We start from the raw sequence: 18,113 nt of genomic DNA on the forward strand, positions 1-18,113 counted from the left end.
ATGGCATCAGGAGCCCCATCCTCGCCCTAATTTGCCTTTCCTGACATACAGTAGGGCCAAGCAGGCTGTGACATGGTTGTATTCTATCACTTGCTTCATTTTTTTGTTTGTTTATTCCCAGTCCTGAGGCTTGAACTCAGGGCCTGGGTGCTGTCCCTGAGCTTTTTGCTCAAGGCTAGCACTTTTCTACTTAAGTCAAACCTCCACTCTGGCTTTTCTGGTAATTCACCAGAGATCTCCCAGGCTTTCGTAACCAGGCTGGAATCACAGTCCTCAGATCTCAACTTCCTGGATAGCTAGAATTAGATACATAAGCCTAACTCTTTTTATTTATTTGTCAGTACTAAGGTTTGAACTCAGGGCCTTCTGCTTGCAAGGCAGGCGTTGTACTAGTTGGCTACACCTCTAGCTAGGGTTTTTTTTTTAACTTATGAAACGTCCATTCATACCTTCTTCCCACCTTTCTTTTTCTTACTGAGCTGTAGGCATTCTTTATATACTGCAGTATAAACTCTGCATGTGTTCTATGTGATTTAAAAAAAAAAACAAACTTCTAATTTGCAGCCTGTCTTTTTAATTTCTTCCCCCTATACTCACACACAAGAAAAAGGAGTTCCTTTTAATTTTAATTTAGTCAAAGTTATCAATCTCTGTCTAATGAATAGGGATTTTGCACAATCTGGGATTCTACTCTTTCCTTGTTGTTGGCATGTTGCTGTGTTTATTCTAACTTGGACTTGGGGGCCCGAGCAAGAAAGGTCCCAGAATGTTTACATACCCATCAACTTTTCTGTTACCAACCCTTTCATTGATTGTCAGGCAGCTTTCAAGAGGGGAAACAGTTCTCAGGATCCTCCCTGCTCTGTGGGCAGCACAAGGCTTCACACTTGCTAGGCAGGTGTTTTTACCACCAGGCCATGCCTCTGACCTTTTTGTTGCATTGGTTACTTTTTAGAGCTAGGTCTGCATGCACTGATGGGGACACCTACCATCCCAGGTCGCTGGGGCTGCAGGCCTGGACATCTGCTCAGCTGGTGCAGTTCTTCCTGGGGTCCCACCACCAACCCAGGAGAGGAGGCAGCTGGACCTGGGTTGTATTGTGGAGGGACTACTAAATGAAGCATGGTTTTGAAGGTTTTACACTCCTGAAACTGACGTGGCTGGAGTGATTCTTTAAGTGTGGTAGACTATTCTGAGGCAGCTTGACTAGTGGAGGGACACAGGGGTGCACAGTGCAGATGGGCACAGGTGGCAAGAGGAGATGCTCACTGCAAAGCCGCCAGTACCCTGGTGGGAGCTGTCCACAGCAGGGTGCTGAAACGACAAGACATGCTCCCATATCTGAGAGCCACAAAAGGAATATCCTGGGCATCCTATGTGCATGTATACATACTATTCCCTGTATGTGTATGCGTGTGCATCCCATGCATGCACAGGCTTGCACACATACCCCTTCCCACATATCCGCCATCTTGCCCTAGGGCTTCTCTTCATGCCAGGCTTCTGCAGATCTAAATTTGCAGCAGGGGCTTGGGAGGGTCCTCGGATGTCTGACTTGACAGCTAGATAAATGGGCAGGCCCGGGGCTGGGCTCCGATGCCAGGGCTCTTGGTCCCTTGGGTGGTATATGTGTGAATGAGCACCGTGCTCAGACAGGGCAGAGCAGTGTAAACAGCTCAGACCCCTCGGGGACATGCTCAGAAAAATGCTTTCTAAATCTGTTACCAGATCCAGTGAAAAAACAGCCAAAAGAGAAAAATAACCACAAAACCAGAGCTCCAAGGGTAAGAGCATCAGCATGGGAAACATGCTGGGCCAGGGAGCTCCAGCTGGGACACAGCAAGCCCCCACCCACTTCTTTTTTTTTTTTTTTTTTTGCCAGTCCTGGGCAAAAAGGACTTGCCCAGGGCTTGAGCTCAGGGCCTGAACACTGTCCTTGGGCTTTCTCAAGGCTAGAGCTCTACCACTTGAGCCTCAGCACCACTTCTGGCTTTTTTTCTATGTATGTGGTACCGAGGAATCGAACCCAGGTCTTCATGCATGCTAGGCAAGCACTTTAACCACTAGGCCAAACTCCCAGCCCCCCCCCCACCCACTTCTTTATGAGCCTTAGACTCTCTCCAGTGCTTGGGTCTAGCTTTGAGCATCAGACCTCATTGATCTGGGGCAGGGCCCAAGAATCAACTTCTCAACACTTCATGCTTCTGGAATGCAACAAGGGTCAACAAGGAAAGACAGATGCTGGTGGCTCACTCTTGACATCTTAACTTCTCAGGGGGCTGAGATTTGAGGATCACAGTTTGAAGCCAGATCGGGCAGACAAACCCAAGAGAATCTTATCTCCAATTAAGCACCAAAAAGCAAGAAGTAAAGGTGTAGCTTATATAGTTGAGTGCCAGCCTTGATTGTAAAAGCTAAGAGATGGTGCTAAGATCCTGGTTCAGGCCATGAGGGGAGGTGGGGGAAGAAAAGGAAAGGAAAGAAGTTGGCAGGAGGTGAAAACTCCGGCTCTGGACCATGCACCTCCCTTGGTTGAGGCAGGATGGGGTTTGTGGAGGGGAGGAGTGGGTGTGGCAGGGGAGGGGTTGCATGACAAAGACACAGCTTGTACATTTGTTGTAGTCCTTGCACAGATGTTGCTAGCAGGTGTTTTGGCCACCAGCTAACAACAGACTGGACGGCTGAGCTGGCTTTTCTCTGTTCCTTGTGTTTTGGTGTTTTAATTAACCGGCTCACTGGAGGGATGCTTAGAGCAACTTGCAGACTCCACACCTGGCTTTATCACAAGGGAGGCAGTGTGTGGGAACGATGCCTCACAAGGCTACAGTGACACGGTGTCAGACATCCCTTCTCATGCCCTGCCGGGCCTGTATGGAGGAGATAGGAAGCCAGAGCCCCTGCACCCTACCACATCCCCAGATGTGGTATTCAATGGTGGCATTCACGATGGGCGATGGAAAGAAAAGCTTTTTGCCTTCTTGCTTCAGAGAGTCAGCTGTGCTCATCAATTTTATTTGCATAATTTCAAGCATCATTAATAGTACATGGCATGAGGAAAAATGACTGAGCTCTCCCTCCATCCATGAGTGAAATTGGGTTTAGTAGAAAATTAGTTGACTTAAGTGCCAAATGATGGAAACTTGAGAGAGGAATATTTAAATAAGGAGACCAGGAGGGAAAACTCTTAGCTGTCAAGTATACCGGGCTGGGATTTGATCTTATCCACTCCATGTAGTTTTCTAGAGTTTTCTGGATACTTGGGATTTCTTATTCTTGTTTGTTTTGTTTTTGTTTTTGTTTTTGTTTGTTTGTTTATCTGCTTTTTTTTCAGTACTCAGGGCCTCACACTTTTTAGCTAGCTAGGCACCCTATCATTTTACCATTTGAGCCTCCATTTCACCAGCCCTCTTTAATCTGGTTATTTTATTTATTTTTATTTTAGTTGGTTGTAGGGTTTGAACTCAGGGCTCTTTTGCTCTTTTGAGCCACAACGTGAAGTTCAAGCTCAGCCCCACCCCGCAAACGTAGTCCTGTAAATGGTGGCTGGATGAAGGGGTCCATCAGAGCCCATCAGAATCACAGGCTCTGCTCTGGCCTTAGAACAGGGGCAAGACTCTCAGTGCTGTTCAGTCTACAGGGAAGCAGACAGCTGAGGGATGGCAGGACAGACCTGCCTTCTCCTTATTGGGGCTTGGAGAAAGTGAGGCAGTGTCCTGAGGCTGGATGGCTCTTCCCTTGGCTTCTTTGGCTGACCCAGTGCCCTTTCCTGGCTTCCTGGGGGACTGCAGAGGGAATGTCTCTTCAGCCCAAAACTACCACAAAGCCCTTCCTGTGTTTGTCAAGGTCCCTTGCAGGGAAGGTTCTGAAAGAAGGTTTTGGAACTGGACAGAACAGCCAGATCTGGTAGGTGGCATTCACTGTGAACCAAAAGGAAAATGCCAATGCCAGGTCCAGCACCCGGGAAGCAGGAGGGGGCGCAGCCTGGCCCTTAGAGAGAGGTTTCTGAGAGCCTAGGGGCTGGCCGTTCATGGCAGGCTCAGGATGGGCACAAGAGAAGCCGTGGGGGGGTGGCCGGCCTCATCATGGGTTATGTAAAGCATCTGGTCTGCAAGAAGAGACAGCGTTCCCTTCTTCCCGCATCCTGGCTAGGCCCGGTTCACCACTCTGCTCTCCTGGGGGCCCCAGCCCTATTCTTAGCCCTGAGCTTGCTTACCAGGAGAGAGAATGCCAGGCAAGAACTCATCAGCCTTGGATGAGGTCCAGGTTGGAGATGTGAAGCTCCCTCAGTTTCCCTCGCTGACTCCCCTAGTCACTGTGGCTCAGAGGGGGTGGGGTGGATGTGCTCAGAACTGCCTTTGCACCCCTTTTCCTCTGACCTACTTACTCCTTCTCATGTGACCTGATCTCGGCTGTGGTCCAGGATTCTCTTACAAGAGAGCTTAGCTCCTTCCTCATCTACCATCCCCATCCTACGCTGCCTAAGAGCTCATTAGTGCTCAGGTCCATCTCCAGTCCCCTCCTTATCTGTCCTGGCAGAGCTCTGAGGAACACACCGTCTCCTGCTCTGGCTGTGGACCATGGGAAAGGCCGAGGCAGTGTTCATAAAGCTCAGGAGGTGGGCGAGGGATGGGGTCAGGGATGGCAGGGCCTGGAGCAGACAGCCATCACACTGCCTTGGCCATGTGTGCTCAGCAACAGCATGCACATGCAGAGGCTAAGGCCTCCAGTGCACCTCAGCTCGGAGCTACACGTCTCTGAGCACTTTGTAGGAACTCATTTTAATTAGGTCCTTCCCACACAGAGGAGGGAGGGGGGCAGTGTGTGTTGGGGTGGGGGGGGGTGGAGAGAGAATAGTTGGTTTCAGAATTTGATCACTACCTGGAGAGATTATTTCTAGCCACAAACCAAAGGCACAAGGAGAAATAAAGCCAGGGAATTTTTAGCATGGAAGAGAGGGTGGAGCGTCAGCTACACAACCTTCACTAAAGCAGACAGACTCCAGGGCCTAGCGAAAGGCCTAAGGCCACTCAGTGGGAAGCCCCCCACCCATGGGGATTTTACCTTGTGTTAGAATTCAGCATGTCCGAACTGAGGGCAGATTTCCTCTCTTCTTCCTCCTCCTCCTCTTATTATTCCTCCCCCTCCTCTCCCTCTTCCTCTTCCTCCTCCTCCTCCTCCTTCTTCTTCTTTTTCCTTTTCTCTTTAGTTTTTATGCAGCCTAGGGTTTGCTTGAATTGTCAGGGCTTTGTGCTCTCGCTTCACTTTTTTTTGTATTGTTTTGTTGTTAAAGGTAGGTGCTCTATCATTTGAGCCACAGCTCTACTTTTAGCCTTCTGGTAGTTAATTGGAGATAGGAGTCTCTCAATTATGTCTATCAGGGCTGGCTTAGAACCAGGATCCTCAGGAGACAGGGCTACAGGCATGAGCCACTGGCACCCCGCTGGATCTCTATTTATTTATTTAATTTTAATGTACAGTTACGTTTGCCAGACAGGAGGTGCATTACTTCCTACACATTGATACCCCTTCTCATGTTTTTATCCCCTTTCCCTCCCCCACCTGCTGTATCTCTTGATCTTGCCTCGGCCTGCCTGAGATGATGACACTTTGCCTCTGTCTCTCCCCCCTCCTTTTTTTTTTTTTTTTGTGCCAGTCTTGGGGCTTGAATTTAGGGCCTGGGCACTGTCCTTGGACACTTTTGCTCAAGGGCAGGGCTCTGCCACTTGAGCCACAGCTCCGCTTTTGGCTTTTCTTTTCTTTTCTTTTTGTATGTGGCCCCAAGGAATAGAACCCAGGACTCCATGCATGCTAGGCAAGCACTCTACCACTATGCTGTGCTCCCAGCCCTCTGTCTCCCCTGGTAGCTGGGATTTTAGGCATGTGCCCTGACATCAACCCAATCTGGAATTCTTCCTGAACACCTCTTATCCCCCCGGTGGGCAGGGAGGGATAACAGCCTTGCAGTGAGATTCCACCCCACTCTTCTCCCCACCAGTCAGTTCTTCAGGGGCTCCGAGGTCCTCCATTTGCCCCTAGCCCTGGTGATGGGCCCACAGGGCTATGAACTGGTCTCTGGAGTAGGATGCATCCCCGGCCAGCCCCCGCTGGCTGGCACTTGTTGGGATCCTGTTTCTTCGGTTCCCGCCAGTCACTTAGTGTAAGATTGCCCATAATAGCAAACTTGAATTGCAGGTGATAAACAGCCTGCCTCCTCTGGAAAGCTGACCTCCTCGCTCTCTGCGGGCAGCACTGTTCTCTGGCGACATGAACAGTGAGACCCCTGGGCTCTCTCAGGCAGAGATGTCATCTGCCACTGAAAATCCTGGGCCTCCAGGGTGGAGAGAGCCCCTCACAGGGGCGATATACCCTGTGCCTCACACTCTCCTCCCTGCTGTGTGTCACTCCCGCCCCCAGCATGTGCTCCAGCACAGGGATCATACTCTCAGCCCTGAAATTTCCAGTGTGCCCTAGCCCTGCTCTTAAGGAGCCTATAATTGGGAGGCAGTGACTCCGGACCCAGTGTGGGATACTAAGGAAGGAAGGCTTCCTGGAAGAGGCTGTGTGTGACAATCTAGAAGTGAGAAGAACTTTCTAGATGAATGGCGGGGTGCCTCTCATGGAAGGTGACTAGATTCGAGAAGAACTTCCTTTAAGATGACTTTGGCAGGGCGTGGTCTCTGAGCGGAAGAATGGGCCGTGTCTGTCTGGTTTGCCTTAGCTGGATGCTGGAGGAGGCTGCGTGGGCTTGCTCACTTTCTACCTCTAGCTTCCTTCTCCCCTTACTGAACATATTCTGGTTTCATAAAGATCTTGACTTTTCTCTGAGCAGACCCCTGCGTGTGGGAGGCTGTTGCTTGGCGCCCCTGCCCCCCTCCCTGGCCAGACTCTAGATCCAGGTGCCAGGCATGCTATTGAAGTGGGGTCTCCCTGCCCATGTGTGCCTGGCACAAAACCTCAGCTTACTGGTGAATTCAAGACCTCCAGCCCCACCTTGCCCACTCTCTGTTCACTCCTGGATCACCCACAGGGGATCTTGGATTACCCAGAAAGGTCACTGTAGACCCTACAAAATGTGGGGTGGGGTGCTGGAGCTCTGGCAGGGGTAGAGTGAGGATGGCTGTAGAAGCATGGGTTCAGGAAGCTGTGGGGAGTCTGGAAAAAGCACTGAACCCCAGGGAGACACACGCGGGGTCACTTTGTAGAAAGGCCTGTGTAATAGGATCGCGGTGTGTGGAAGAGGTTATGTGCAGATGCAGGGCCTAAAGTCAGTGGGGGGCAGTGGGTAGAAATGTGTCTGTAGATTCAGCAGTTCCCTCAGTGGCATAATATCTATGTGTGGAACAGCACCGTGGCTTGTAGCTTTAGGGACCCTGTGACAGAGGCATTCTTATTTGTCTTTGGCATGAGAGATGCAACTACAGAAATTTGAGACTGGCCCAAATTGGCTGGCAATGGGGGCACTGGGGCCCAGCTGCCTGGGCTCTGTACCCCTGTCCATTCCTTTCCTGCTGTGTGAAGCTGGGTGAATGACTAGTCCTTCTTTTCCTTGTAAAGGGAAGGAAGACGGGCAGGGTCAGATCCATAGGGCCAGGGTCAAGGGTGTGGTGGGCAAGGGGGTCAACTGAGGAAGCTGCAAGTCAGAAGGACCACACTGCTCTGAAAACAAAGGGAAATGTGGGGAGAACCTCCCCCACCCCTCCCCCGGGAGGCACGGGGCATGCACACACTGCACACAGCACAGCCTGAGCTACTTCCAGGACACGACTGTGGGATCTCATCCATCATGGCTAATGGATCCAAATCCTTGTCAAAGTTGCTACTGCCTTGGCCTGTGATGCTCATCACATGACCCTGCAAGGGCCCATGGTGGGCCCAGAATCCCTTCCTCGAAACCCCTACCAGTTGCAAGGAGGGGGGAATCTAGAAGAGAATTCCCCTTGCCCCTCTCCCCACTTCCCTCCCTCCCACCCTCCAGCCCACACCACCCCTCACCCCAGATCCCAGTAACTCCCCCGCCTCCTTTGGAGGCCCTTCCTCTTCCCTCCTCCAGCAGAGACTCAGCGGAGGCGGCAGCACTTGGCTTCAGTGGAGTCTGGAATCTTCTACTACCCCTCCACACACACACACATGGGCTTTCTTCCTGTGGTTCTTCCTGTAGGCCTGTGGTTCAGGCCCAGAACCCAACGTATGTATAGGAAGGTGTGCTGAATGCAGTGAGCCAAGCCACAGGCCAAGAGGGCAGGGTGTGACCAGTGTGCCCTCCCCTGGGGACCAGGGCCTTCATCTACCATCCACTGTGCTGTTCTCTAGACCTACCTAGCCCTGCTGGAGGAGCTGGGGCTGAGTAGCAGGAGGCCCTCTCCCTGGCAGTGGGCCTGGGGCCAAGTTGTGGTTTTGGGAGGCTAGCGTTGAAGACCTCAGTCCCCTGCCTTTCCCAGGCCTGGTGGACCTCGGTCCCCCTCGCCCCTTGTTGGGACTTGGTGCAGTGAAACACCTGCAGAATGGTGTTCAGAGGCCCATCGGCTTCGTGGGCCCTCACTCCAGGCTGTGGGCTGGCCTAGGCTCCCGTCCTCCACATACCACCAGGGGGAGGGCTGACTGGGCTTCTTGGGACTCAGACTCTGATGGACTCTTCTCTCAGTAACTTAGGGGTGCCGCCAGGCCGGGGGAACTGCCCGCTCACCATGCCACTGCCCTTTGACCTCATCTACACGGATTACCACGGCCTGCAGCAGATGAAGCAGCACATGGGGCTCTCCTTCAAGAAGTATCGGTGCGTGGGGTCGGGGAGGCAGGACAGTGGCAGGCGCACAGAGCTCTCCCCACTGCCCTCCCGCCAGCCACCCTCAGCACTGACCTGGCCCCCACTTGCCTTGCTCTGTCCTCCGCTCACCTGTCATTCCATCTCATCCAGCTCTAACTTGGGGTAACTCAGAAGACAGCTTATCCAGAGTGGGTGGAGGGGGTGCTCAGACCTCTCCATGGAGATCTGGGGTGGCCTATGGTCCCCCACCTATGTCCGGAGAAAGCCATTGCCATTGTACCCTGTGTCTGGGCAGCTGGCAGAATCCAGGGTTTAATTTAGCACAGAGCCTGCTATTTATTATGCTTCCTCCAGTCCCATTGACTAGCCTTCATGATTTTATTAGGGGAAAGAAGTGGCAGGCAGCCTTACTGCTTTTATTATTAAAGCTCCATCTCCATGCATGGGTGCTCCCCCCTCCCCCCACACACACACTCAGGGAATCTGCTGACCTCAGCACACTGCAGGCAGCAATCTGGGTTATAGCGAAGGACACTGGAGTCAGGCAGCTTCATGTGGGGGTGTCCTCAAGTGCCACACCAAGGCTGGATGACAGAAGTGGGGGGGTCCTGGCTCTGGGGTGGTTGATCCCACAGGAATGAGGTCCTGGGAGCATGGGAGGAAAGCAGAAGGCCTCAGGCCCTGCATTCCCCAAGTGGCTGCATCTTCCCCGGATCTCCACTCAGGGACAGCCTCTCCCTATCTAGAAGAATCCTACAGGAGACCCCAGGGGCAGCAGGGGACCCCCATAGCAGTGCCTCCCCCACTGGCTAGTGGCTATTTCTGAGCACGGATCAGGGATCTGAGGCCATAGCTGGAGCCATAGCACCTGTCTACCCCAACCCCAGGAGTCTGGCCTGGGACAGATGGATCACTGACACAGAGAGGTTAAGGCCCTTGCTGTGGTCACGCAGGATGGCTGTGTCTGAGCCCAGGCCCCACCCTGACCCAATTGCCCTCTGGTCACTATGTCCATGGGGGGGGGAGGGGAAGGGGGGTAGGACAGCTCAGGGACACACATACATGTGTGTGACCTGGTTCCTGGTCCCTGAGCATAGGTGCCGGATCCGGGTCATTGACACCTTCGGAACAGAACCAGCCTACAATCATGAGGAATACGCAACCTTGCATGGCTACCGGACAAACTGGGGCTACTGGAACCTGAACCCCAAGCAGTTTATGACCATGTTCCGTGAGTGCTGGGTGCAGCGCGAGGCCTGAATTCCCCACAGGCCTGGGGATGCATGGGGGAAGCCTGGGGTTGCAAGGAGGAGGCCAGGTCTCCTTCCTTCAGGATGGTTGGGGAAATGCAGCCTGCCTGGAACAGTCCCCAACCCTTCAGCCATTGCGTGAAGCAGGGGCTTCACAGCACAGGGCCGAGGTGGGGTGATGGAGCCAGGTCAGAGCCTGGCTAGGTCACAGGAGCACTCATGGAGGGGCTGCCAGAGTGGGCCAGAAAACATAGATGGGGAATGAAGGGAATTATGGGTTTCTAAGCAGAGTAGATGATAAAGATAATGTAGAAAGACCTAGAAGGTTCTGGAAATTCGAGGATGAAGTGAGGTACAAGAACTGGGGATAATTAGAAGTGACGCCTGTGCCAGAGGGTAAAAATCCATAGTCAGGACTTTAGGCCAGACTGCTGGAGAGGTGAGAGTTCATGATTTTTAATGGGACTCTGAACTCCACAGGCACCTTTTATGTTTTCTGATTGTACCCACATTTGAACTCAGGGCCTGCTGGGCAGATGCTATGCCACTTGAGCCATGCCCCCAGCCCTTTTTGCTTTAGTTATTTCTCATATAGAGTCTTGAATTTTCACCTGGCCTTGCATCTTGATCCCCCTGCTCATGCTTCCCACTTGCCTGGGACTACAGGTCATCTACCACCACACTCAGCTATTGGCTGGTAATTTTGCTCCAACTTGGCTGGAACTGTGATTTTCCTAATCTCAGGTTCCTTAGCAGCTGGGATTTTAGGCATGAGCTGCTGTTCCTGGCCTTGACCAACACACTTAAGTACAGCATACTGAAAATGATTTAACCTGTGTATGTCTGCATCTGTGTGTGAGTGTGTATGTTGGTACTAGGGCTTGAACCCAGGACCCCATGGACTCACTCAGCTTTTGTATTCATGGCTGGTGCTCTACCACTTGAGCCACACCTCTAGTTCTTTCTAGCCTCTTGCTGGTCAACTGGAGACCAGAATCTCACAGTTTTGTCTGTTGAGGCTGGCTCTGAAGCTGTGGCCTCAGATCTTAGCCTCCTGAGTAGCTTAGTCTGCAGGCGTGAGCCACTGTGCCTGGCTTAGCTAGCCTGATCTTGGCATGAGAGTTGGTGCTCAAGGGACAGTGGAGGTGTCCGGAGCTGGCCCCTCTGAAGGCTATTCACAGTGGCTCTGGCTGGAGTCTATCAACTGTCACTTTTCATAGTTGTCAGCTACTCTGCTTCCCCAGCATCCTGCCTGTACATCTAATTTTCAGTTCTTTGAAGGCTCTAGGCCAGAAAGGCAGATAAACACCCTTGTTAGAACTGTATCTAAATTAAGAGCAAAGTAGGCTCTGAGTGGAGTCTCCAGGGACTTGCTGGGAAGTTCAGCACATGATCTTTATTTAGCCTGTCAAGTGCCTGACCTCTCTTCTGGGTGCCAAGATTGTTCTTTTTTTCTTCTCCTCTGGGTTCTAGGCTGCATTGAAGGTGGAGGGGGAAGGTGATATCTAAACACTTGAGTGATGGCTTGATTGGCTCTCAGAAGGGTAGGAAAGGTGAGAAGGTTCACGGAGGCTTGGAAATCCAGATGAGACTGCAGCTCAGAGAGGTAGTGGTGGGGGGACCTCTGTCTGTGTTCCAAGGAGCCTCCTGGGACAGCAGAGGGGCCTTGCCCTGGCCACACACAGGTAGGAGTGCAGGCCTGGGGCAGGTCCTGCCTGGCCTCCAATAAGGCTAAAGGAAGGATGGTTTCTTTTAAACAGTGAAGGCCATTCACTGAGCAACTGGAGTTGAGGAAGACCCCTCAGCAAGGCTATCTGAGCCTAGCCCTGTCTGTACAGGTCCATTGCTTTTTTTTTTTTTTTTTTCAGACCCAGGAATTGTGAGCTTTTAGGAGGGGTGAGCCCTTGAGTGGAAACCAGTCCTTCTCCCCTGCTGTCCTTTTTTGTTTTTTGTTTTTTGCTGGTCGTGGGGTTTGAACTCAGGGTGCTGTCTCTGAGCCCCTTTTTGCTAATGGCTAGCACTCTACCACTACTTGAGCTGCAGGGCCACTTCTGAATGTTTTGGAAAAGTTAATTGGAGGTGAAGGGCTCACAGCCTTTCCTGCTGGGGCTGGCTTTGAACCGCTGTCCTCAAATCTCCAGCCACCATGAGCCATCAGTGCAGGGTTCCCCTTTCCTAATATGTTCCAGGCATAGCTTAGGACTCCCTGCAGGCCTTGAGGGGTGAGACTACACTAACCCTACATGTGTGATTAGCACATTTGTCCCTGTCCAAGTAGTGTTGAAATGTGGATAACATGCACCTGAAGTGCGGAAATGGGTTTGTCATCCCAATTATGATGAGAAATCAAGAATATGTGGCTGACTTCAATCCTCACTCCCTTGCCCCACACCCCTTCTATGTAGCATGGTAGGCGCAGTGTAATTGGATTCAATAAATATTTAATATGACACCTAAGCACTTAGAGGGCAGGGACCGGATACTTCGCTGGCATTGGGTCTCATGCCTGCTATGACTGAGTGGATTTGGCACAGCCAGGAGGGAAGGGGACTGGGACATAAAACATACACTTCTGGGACACACAGAAGATCCCAGTATTTCCTGTACTGCCACAGAGGCTGCAGCACAGTGGTGGGTCTCGAGAGGCTCCTAGGAGGGAACAATGCAGCAGCGCTGAAGTTCATCAGTCAAGAAGCAAGAGGAGGGGGATGCCAGCCAGGCAAGGCACATGTTGAGGGTATAGGAGTACAGAGATATCGTATTCTTCCCTGCCCAGGCCCCTGTGATGATGTTGGGGACCCAGAAGGGCAAGAGAGTTGCTGCCCTCCTTTCTTCTGACTGTAAGATGTGAACAAATAAATATGTCATATAAAGTCTATATAATATGCAGCCAGGAGTGTTGTAGCAAAAAATAAGTGTGTGTGTGGTAGGGAGCAGGCTAGGGGGACAGTGAGCAACTGGAGTTGGGGGAAACCCCTCAGCAAGGCCGACTGAGCCTAGCCCTGTCTGTTCAGGGCCATGAAGCTCTGTGGAGGACTGGTGGAGCTTGGGGATTGAGAGGGACTTTGGTCTGTGGGCTGTCTTGCACAGGAAGGACCTAGAAGTATGAACTGAAGTGGGGGGATCTAGGGAGGGGAGGCAGGGGTACACAGGGATGGAGGAAGACACACTGGAAGACTGAGAAAGGAGAGAACTCCAAGATGGAACTACAGGTCTGGACAGTGGGCCAGAGTGAAGTATGCAGTCCCAGCAGGCTCACATGGGCCCTGGGTGTCAATTTCCTCCTCCAAAAACAGGCAGGGACCTTCCTGGCTTCTGAGCTCTGAGCTCGGCTCTGGAAAGGAGGCCCCAGGCCTCCAGCTCCAGCCTGTTCCTGCCCTACCCCCTGGGGACAGGACTATCAAGGAGGGTCTGGGGTGTGTCCCCAGCTGCTTGGTAACCCCCTTCCCTTCCACGTGGTCGGGCTGCAGCTCACACCCCAGACAATTCCTTCATGGGTTTTGTGTCGGAGGAGCTCAACGAGACGGAGAAGCAGCTCATCAAAGGCGGCAAGGCCAGCAACATGGCCGTGGTGTATGGCAAGGAGGCGAGTATCTGGAAGGTGAGCGTGGGGCATGGCTACCACTGTGCCAGCCACGCCCATGCCAAAACGCCATGCGCATTATCACTGACCACATCCACCTGGGTGAAGGCCACGCCCCTACCAGTACAGCACCTCACACTACAGACGTGCCGACTGGGCCACGCCCATACCTAGTGCATGCCTCTGCCCCTCACAGTCCCAGCCTCTCCCCACCACTGCAGGCCAGCCCAAGGAGGGGAGGCTCCTTGGTCTCTGTCTGCACTAGGTCCCCAGAAACTGCTTCCAGAACCAGCTCCCACATGCCACAGCCAGCCCTGTACCACTGATTGAAAATGTTTCCCTGGTCCCCAGCTGCCATTTAAAGACCCCAACCCTGAAGCCCACACTTTGTCCCTCTCTGCCCCTGCACTGTTTGTAGTAAACTCAGATGATTACTTCTTGGGGGACTCACTAAACCTTCTCGTTCTACCTCCAAGAACACATCAATAAGTGATGGGAGTCCATGGGAGGAAAGAGAGGAGGGGTTCTCAGAGATGAGAATGCCATGGGGTCCCTGGAAAGCCTGCGTGGGGTGAGGCCTGCTAACTGACCGGCACTAACCAACTCTCTCTCCTGTTCCCTGTGCTCTCCTGCGATGAGGCAGCTCCAGGTATGGAAACCATTTGCTTGATGCCCCTGGCCTCTCCAGCAGTAGCTGGACCAAGGTGGGGAGATGGGGTACTGGTCTTACCTCTGTGAAGGGAGAAGCAAGTTCTAGCTGATCAGGGTCCGCTTGACATGGCCATGGAGTGGCTGCTCAGGGGTGGAAGGGCACAGAAGGACAGAGGTCAATAATAAACACTGCTAACAGGAGACACAGTGATACCCATACCCCACATCAGTACTGCATCTAACCTAATAATTGCTTCTGATTTACTGGTCAGGGTTAGACCCAAATATCACAGGAAAACCATGAATTAGTGATTTAAACATTCCTTGAAGTCAAAAGATGGCTTGAAGTCTTGATGGCTCGTCGTCACGTGGTCGTACCAGGGTTTACAGGACTCAGCCTCTGACTGAGGGAGGAGGAGAGGAGAGCTATTGGGTAATTGTAAAATGGGTCAGGAGGTCAGGTGTCTGCTAACTTAACTCTCCTTTTTTGCATCCTTGGCTATTACCAATGAAATTTAGAATTGGCTTCTAGAGCAAAGCCTGCTGGGGTTTTGTTTAACATCTCATTGGCTTGTTGTTGTTTTTTGAGTACTAGAAACTGAGTATGATTAGATTATAGAAATAATTTGATGTTGAGGATCATGCCTTTTGTTTCCAGAGAGGATTTCTTGTCATTCTTGGTTACTGAGGCCATAGAAGCACACATACATACATACATACATGCATACATGCATACATACATACATACATACATACATACATACATGCCCATGGTCACTTTAACCAATCATAATGGTTGAAGCAACCCTAAACAGATTAAGTTCCTGCCACAGACACTCTAGTTCTGCTCTACCTTCCTTCCAGATAGCTCTGTAGGTTTTTAAACCAAAGTACTTCTTCAGAGATCCCCTGAAAAAAGAAGGAATGGGTGGGTGGATGGATGGTGAGTGGATGGATTAGGTGAATGGATAAAGGAATGGATGGATGGATGGAAATGTGAGGAAGGGTACACAGGGCTCTGGGCTCCAGAGGGCCCCACAACTTCCCAGCAGTCCTATGGTCACCAGGGATAAGAGGAGGCCAGGCAGCTCCATTTGAATCTATTTAAACACTGCTGCTGTTGGGCTCCTTTGGAAAGACAATCCTTCCACAACTAGAAAACAAAAACAAAAAACCAAAGCCTCTGGTTCATCCAGGCCTTGCCGACAAAAAGCTTGAAGATCAGAGAAGAGGGGTCCCCAAGAGACTGCACAGTGTGCTGCCGTCCCAGCACCCCGTTTTCTGACTCCCAGATCGGGAGTGTCTGCTCCGCAGGCTTTGCCTTCTGAGCTTAACGTGAGGCTTCATCTCATCCCCCATCTCCTCCAGGGGAAGGAGAAATTCCTGAGCATCCTCAACAAGTACATGGAGGTCCATGGCACTGTGTACTACGACAGCCAGCGGCCGCCTGAGGTCCCAGCCTTCGTGAAGAACCACGGCCTTCTTCCACAGCCCGAGTTCCAGCAGCTGCTGCGCAAGGCCAAAGTGAGCCCCTGCTGCCTTCCCCGTCCCAGCCACCTGCCCAGTCCCACAGGTGCCTGCTGGCCTGCCACTTCCACATTTTCCCCTTCTTCCCGTGGACCCTCAGCGTGTCCTTTCACACCAGGGCAATCGTGAGGCACCTGGCAGGCAGGGAGACCCTCCAGTGGGAGGGAAGGGCTTGCTGTGGCCTGCTATAGTCTGTGCCATCTTTACTGTCCCCATGGCTTCCTATGGGTACCTCTTCCCCCCAGCCCTGCTGCTGGACCAGTCCTCACTGACCATGGTGCCACCTGGCTGTCTCAGCTTTTCATAGGGTTCGGCTTCCCCTACGAGGGCCCAGCCCCACTGGAGGCCATTGCCAATGGCTGCGTCTTCCTGCAGTCCCGGTTCAGTCCCCCACACAGCTCTCTCAACCACGAGTTCTTTCGAGGCAAACCCACCTCCAGGGAGGTGAGTGTTGGGGTTCCAGCCTAGCATTGGGGAGGGGGGTTTAAGATGGGGATTCCAAAGTATGGGGAGGGGGAGAAGAGACACCCAGGTGGGTGGGGCCTCCCTTAGTCCCGCCTAGCTCAGGCACAGGAAGAAGCTACCTGTCTGCCCGGCTAGGTCTTCTCCCAGCATCCCTACGCGGAGAACTTCATTGGCAAGCCCCACGTGTGGACCGTGGATTACAACAACTCGGAGGAGTTTGAAGCAGCCATCCAGACCATCATGAAGACCCAGGTGAGCCTCGGACCCAGCCAGAGCCACCTACTGCCCAGCTCAAAGGAAGCCAGCCCTGTGACTTTCAGGCCTGGCTTGGTTAGGGAGTCTGCCCTGTTCCTAGTCAAACAGCTCTGAGTCAGGATCTGCTTATTGGAGGGAGAATGCCTTTGTACACTGAGCAACCTGTACCACTTTACAGAGCAGCTGAGAACCTGAAGTCATTTCCTTTTTATCTGCTCTTTAAGTAGTTGTGTAAAGGAGCTGTCATTTAACAAAGCATTTTATGAGTATGTCTCAACCAATATCACTGCTTTGAATGTGTTCAGCTCCTCCTCCCCTCACTTTTCTTTTGTAAGATATGCATCAGATTTCATGTGTGTGAGTGTGTGTGTGTGTGTGTGTGTTCCCGGGGTTTGAACCCAAGGCCTTGTGTATGTTATGCAAGTACTTTATTACTGGTGTCTAGCCTCCAATTCTTTTCCTTTAAAAAATGTTATTTGGGGGCTGGGAGTTTGGCCTAGTGGTAGAGTGCTTGCCTACCATGCACAAAGACCCGGGTTTGATTCCTCGGTACCACATACATAGCAAAAAGCCAGAAGTGGTGCTGTGGCTCAAGTGGTAGAGCCCTAGCCTTGAGAAAATCCAGGGACAGTACTCAGGCCCTGAGCCCAAGCCCAGGATTGGAAAAAAAAATGTTATTTTTGAGATAGCATCTTGATGACATTGCCCAGTAAGCCTCAAACCCTCCATTTTCTTGCCTACACCCTCCAAGTGGCTGGGATTACAGATGTGTGCCACCACACTCACCCCACCATGGGAGATTCTAACAGTCCTGTTTTCCTTTATTCCTCTGTTTTAATTAATTATACAGGACGGCAGGGAGTTCATTGTGGCCTTCCCACATGTTTACAATGAGTTCCAAGCAGTCTCACCCCCAAAATTTCGACAGGTTTCCTCATTCTATTTTTACCATTACTATCAACTTCACCCAACAAATTCAAAACCGGCCATATTTCCAACCTCTTTCATTCCCTTGTGACTCCTCCTTCTGCCCCCACATGGCCTGTTTCTCTCTCCAAGCCCTTTCCACCCTCTCGTGGAGGTTCTCTCAGAGTAGCTCATAGACAGTGTGTTACAGTGCATTGCAATGCATCACAGAATTAGCTGTCCTCTCGCTTTCTTTTTTCCTTCCCCTTCTCTTCCTAAGTAGTCCCATCATTCCACTCACGTTCTATGTTTGTTTATCCACATGTACAACTGTGTCTATATTCATGCATAGACATTTACCATCTTGGAGAACTGGCTTCCAAATAGGAGTAAAAATGTCCAGAGTTTTGAGTTTGGCTTACCTTGCTCAATATGACAGTCCTCTTTGACAAAACATTTCAGAACAACTGCTGTGGTTGAGAACAAGTGAAGGTCACTATCAGGAGACAGCTTATCCCACAAGTGACATTAGCAAGTGGCCTTGCAGAAGGGCCAGAGGGAGGCCAGGCCAGGAGGGGGGCTCCAAGGTGAGAGGAGGAGGCCCCCAGCCTGCCCCACCCTGTGGCTGAGGACAGGAAAGGTGGAGGCCCTCCCCTGTAGTTGGGCTACAGCAGATAACGCTCCATCCCAAGGGAAGCTGTGCAAGGTGAGG

The 18,113-nt window shown here is 51.8% G+C and overlaps 1 protein-coding gene across 1 annotated transcript in view; it reads left to right on the forward strand.

Moving 5' to 3' along the window:
- Mgat5b (alpha-1,6-mannosylglycoprotein 6-beta-N-acetylglucosaminyltransferase B) overlaps positions 1-18,113 on the forward strand; it is a 43,808-nt gene that overhangs the window by 22,642 nt on the left and 3,053 nt on the right. The window contains exons 9-14 of the mRNA XM_090350392.1: positions 8,642-8,773; positions 9,862-9,995; positions 13,485-13,621; positions 15,617-15,772; positions 16,073-16,219; positions 16,376-16,492. Of these exons, the coding sequence (XP_090206518.1) occupies positions 8,642-8,773; positions 9,862-9,995; positions 13,485-13,621; positions 15,617-15,772; positions 16,073-16,219; positions 16,376-16,492 (823 nt within the window). The remainder of the gene's footprint in view (positions 1-8,641; positions 8,774-9,861; positions 9,996-13,484; positions 13,622-15,616; positions 15,773-16,072; positions 16,220-16,375; positions 16,493-18,113) is intronic.

This window comes from Megascapheus bottae, chromosome 17 (genome assembly GCF_031878675.1).
Source record: "Megascapheus bottae isolate mThoBot1 chromosome 17, mThoBot2.hap1, whole genome shotgun sequence".
NCBI classification, from domain to species: Eukaryota; Metazoa; Chordata; class Mammalia; order Rodentia; family Geomyidae; genus Megascapheus; species Megascapheus bottae.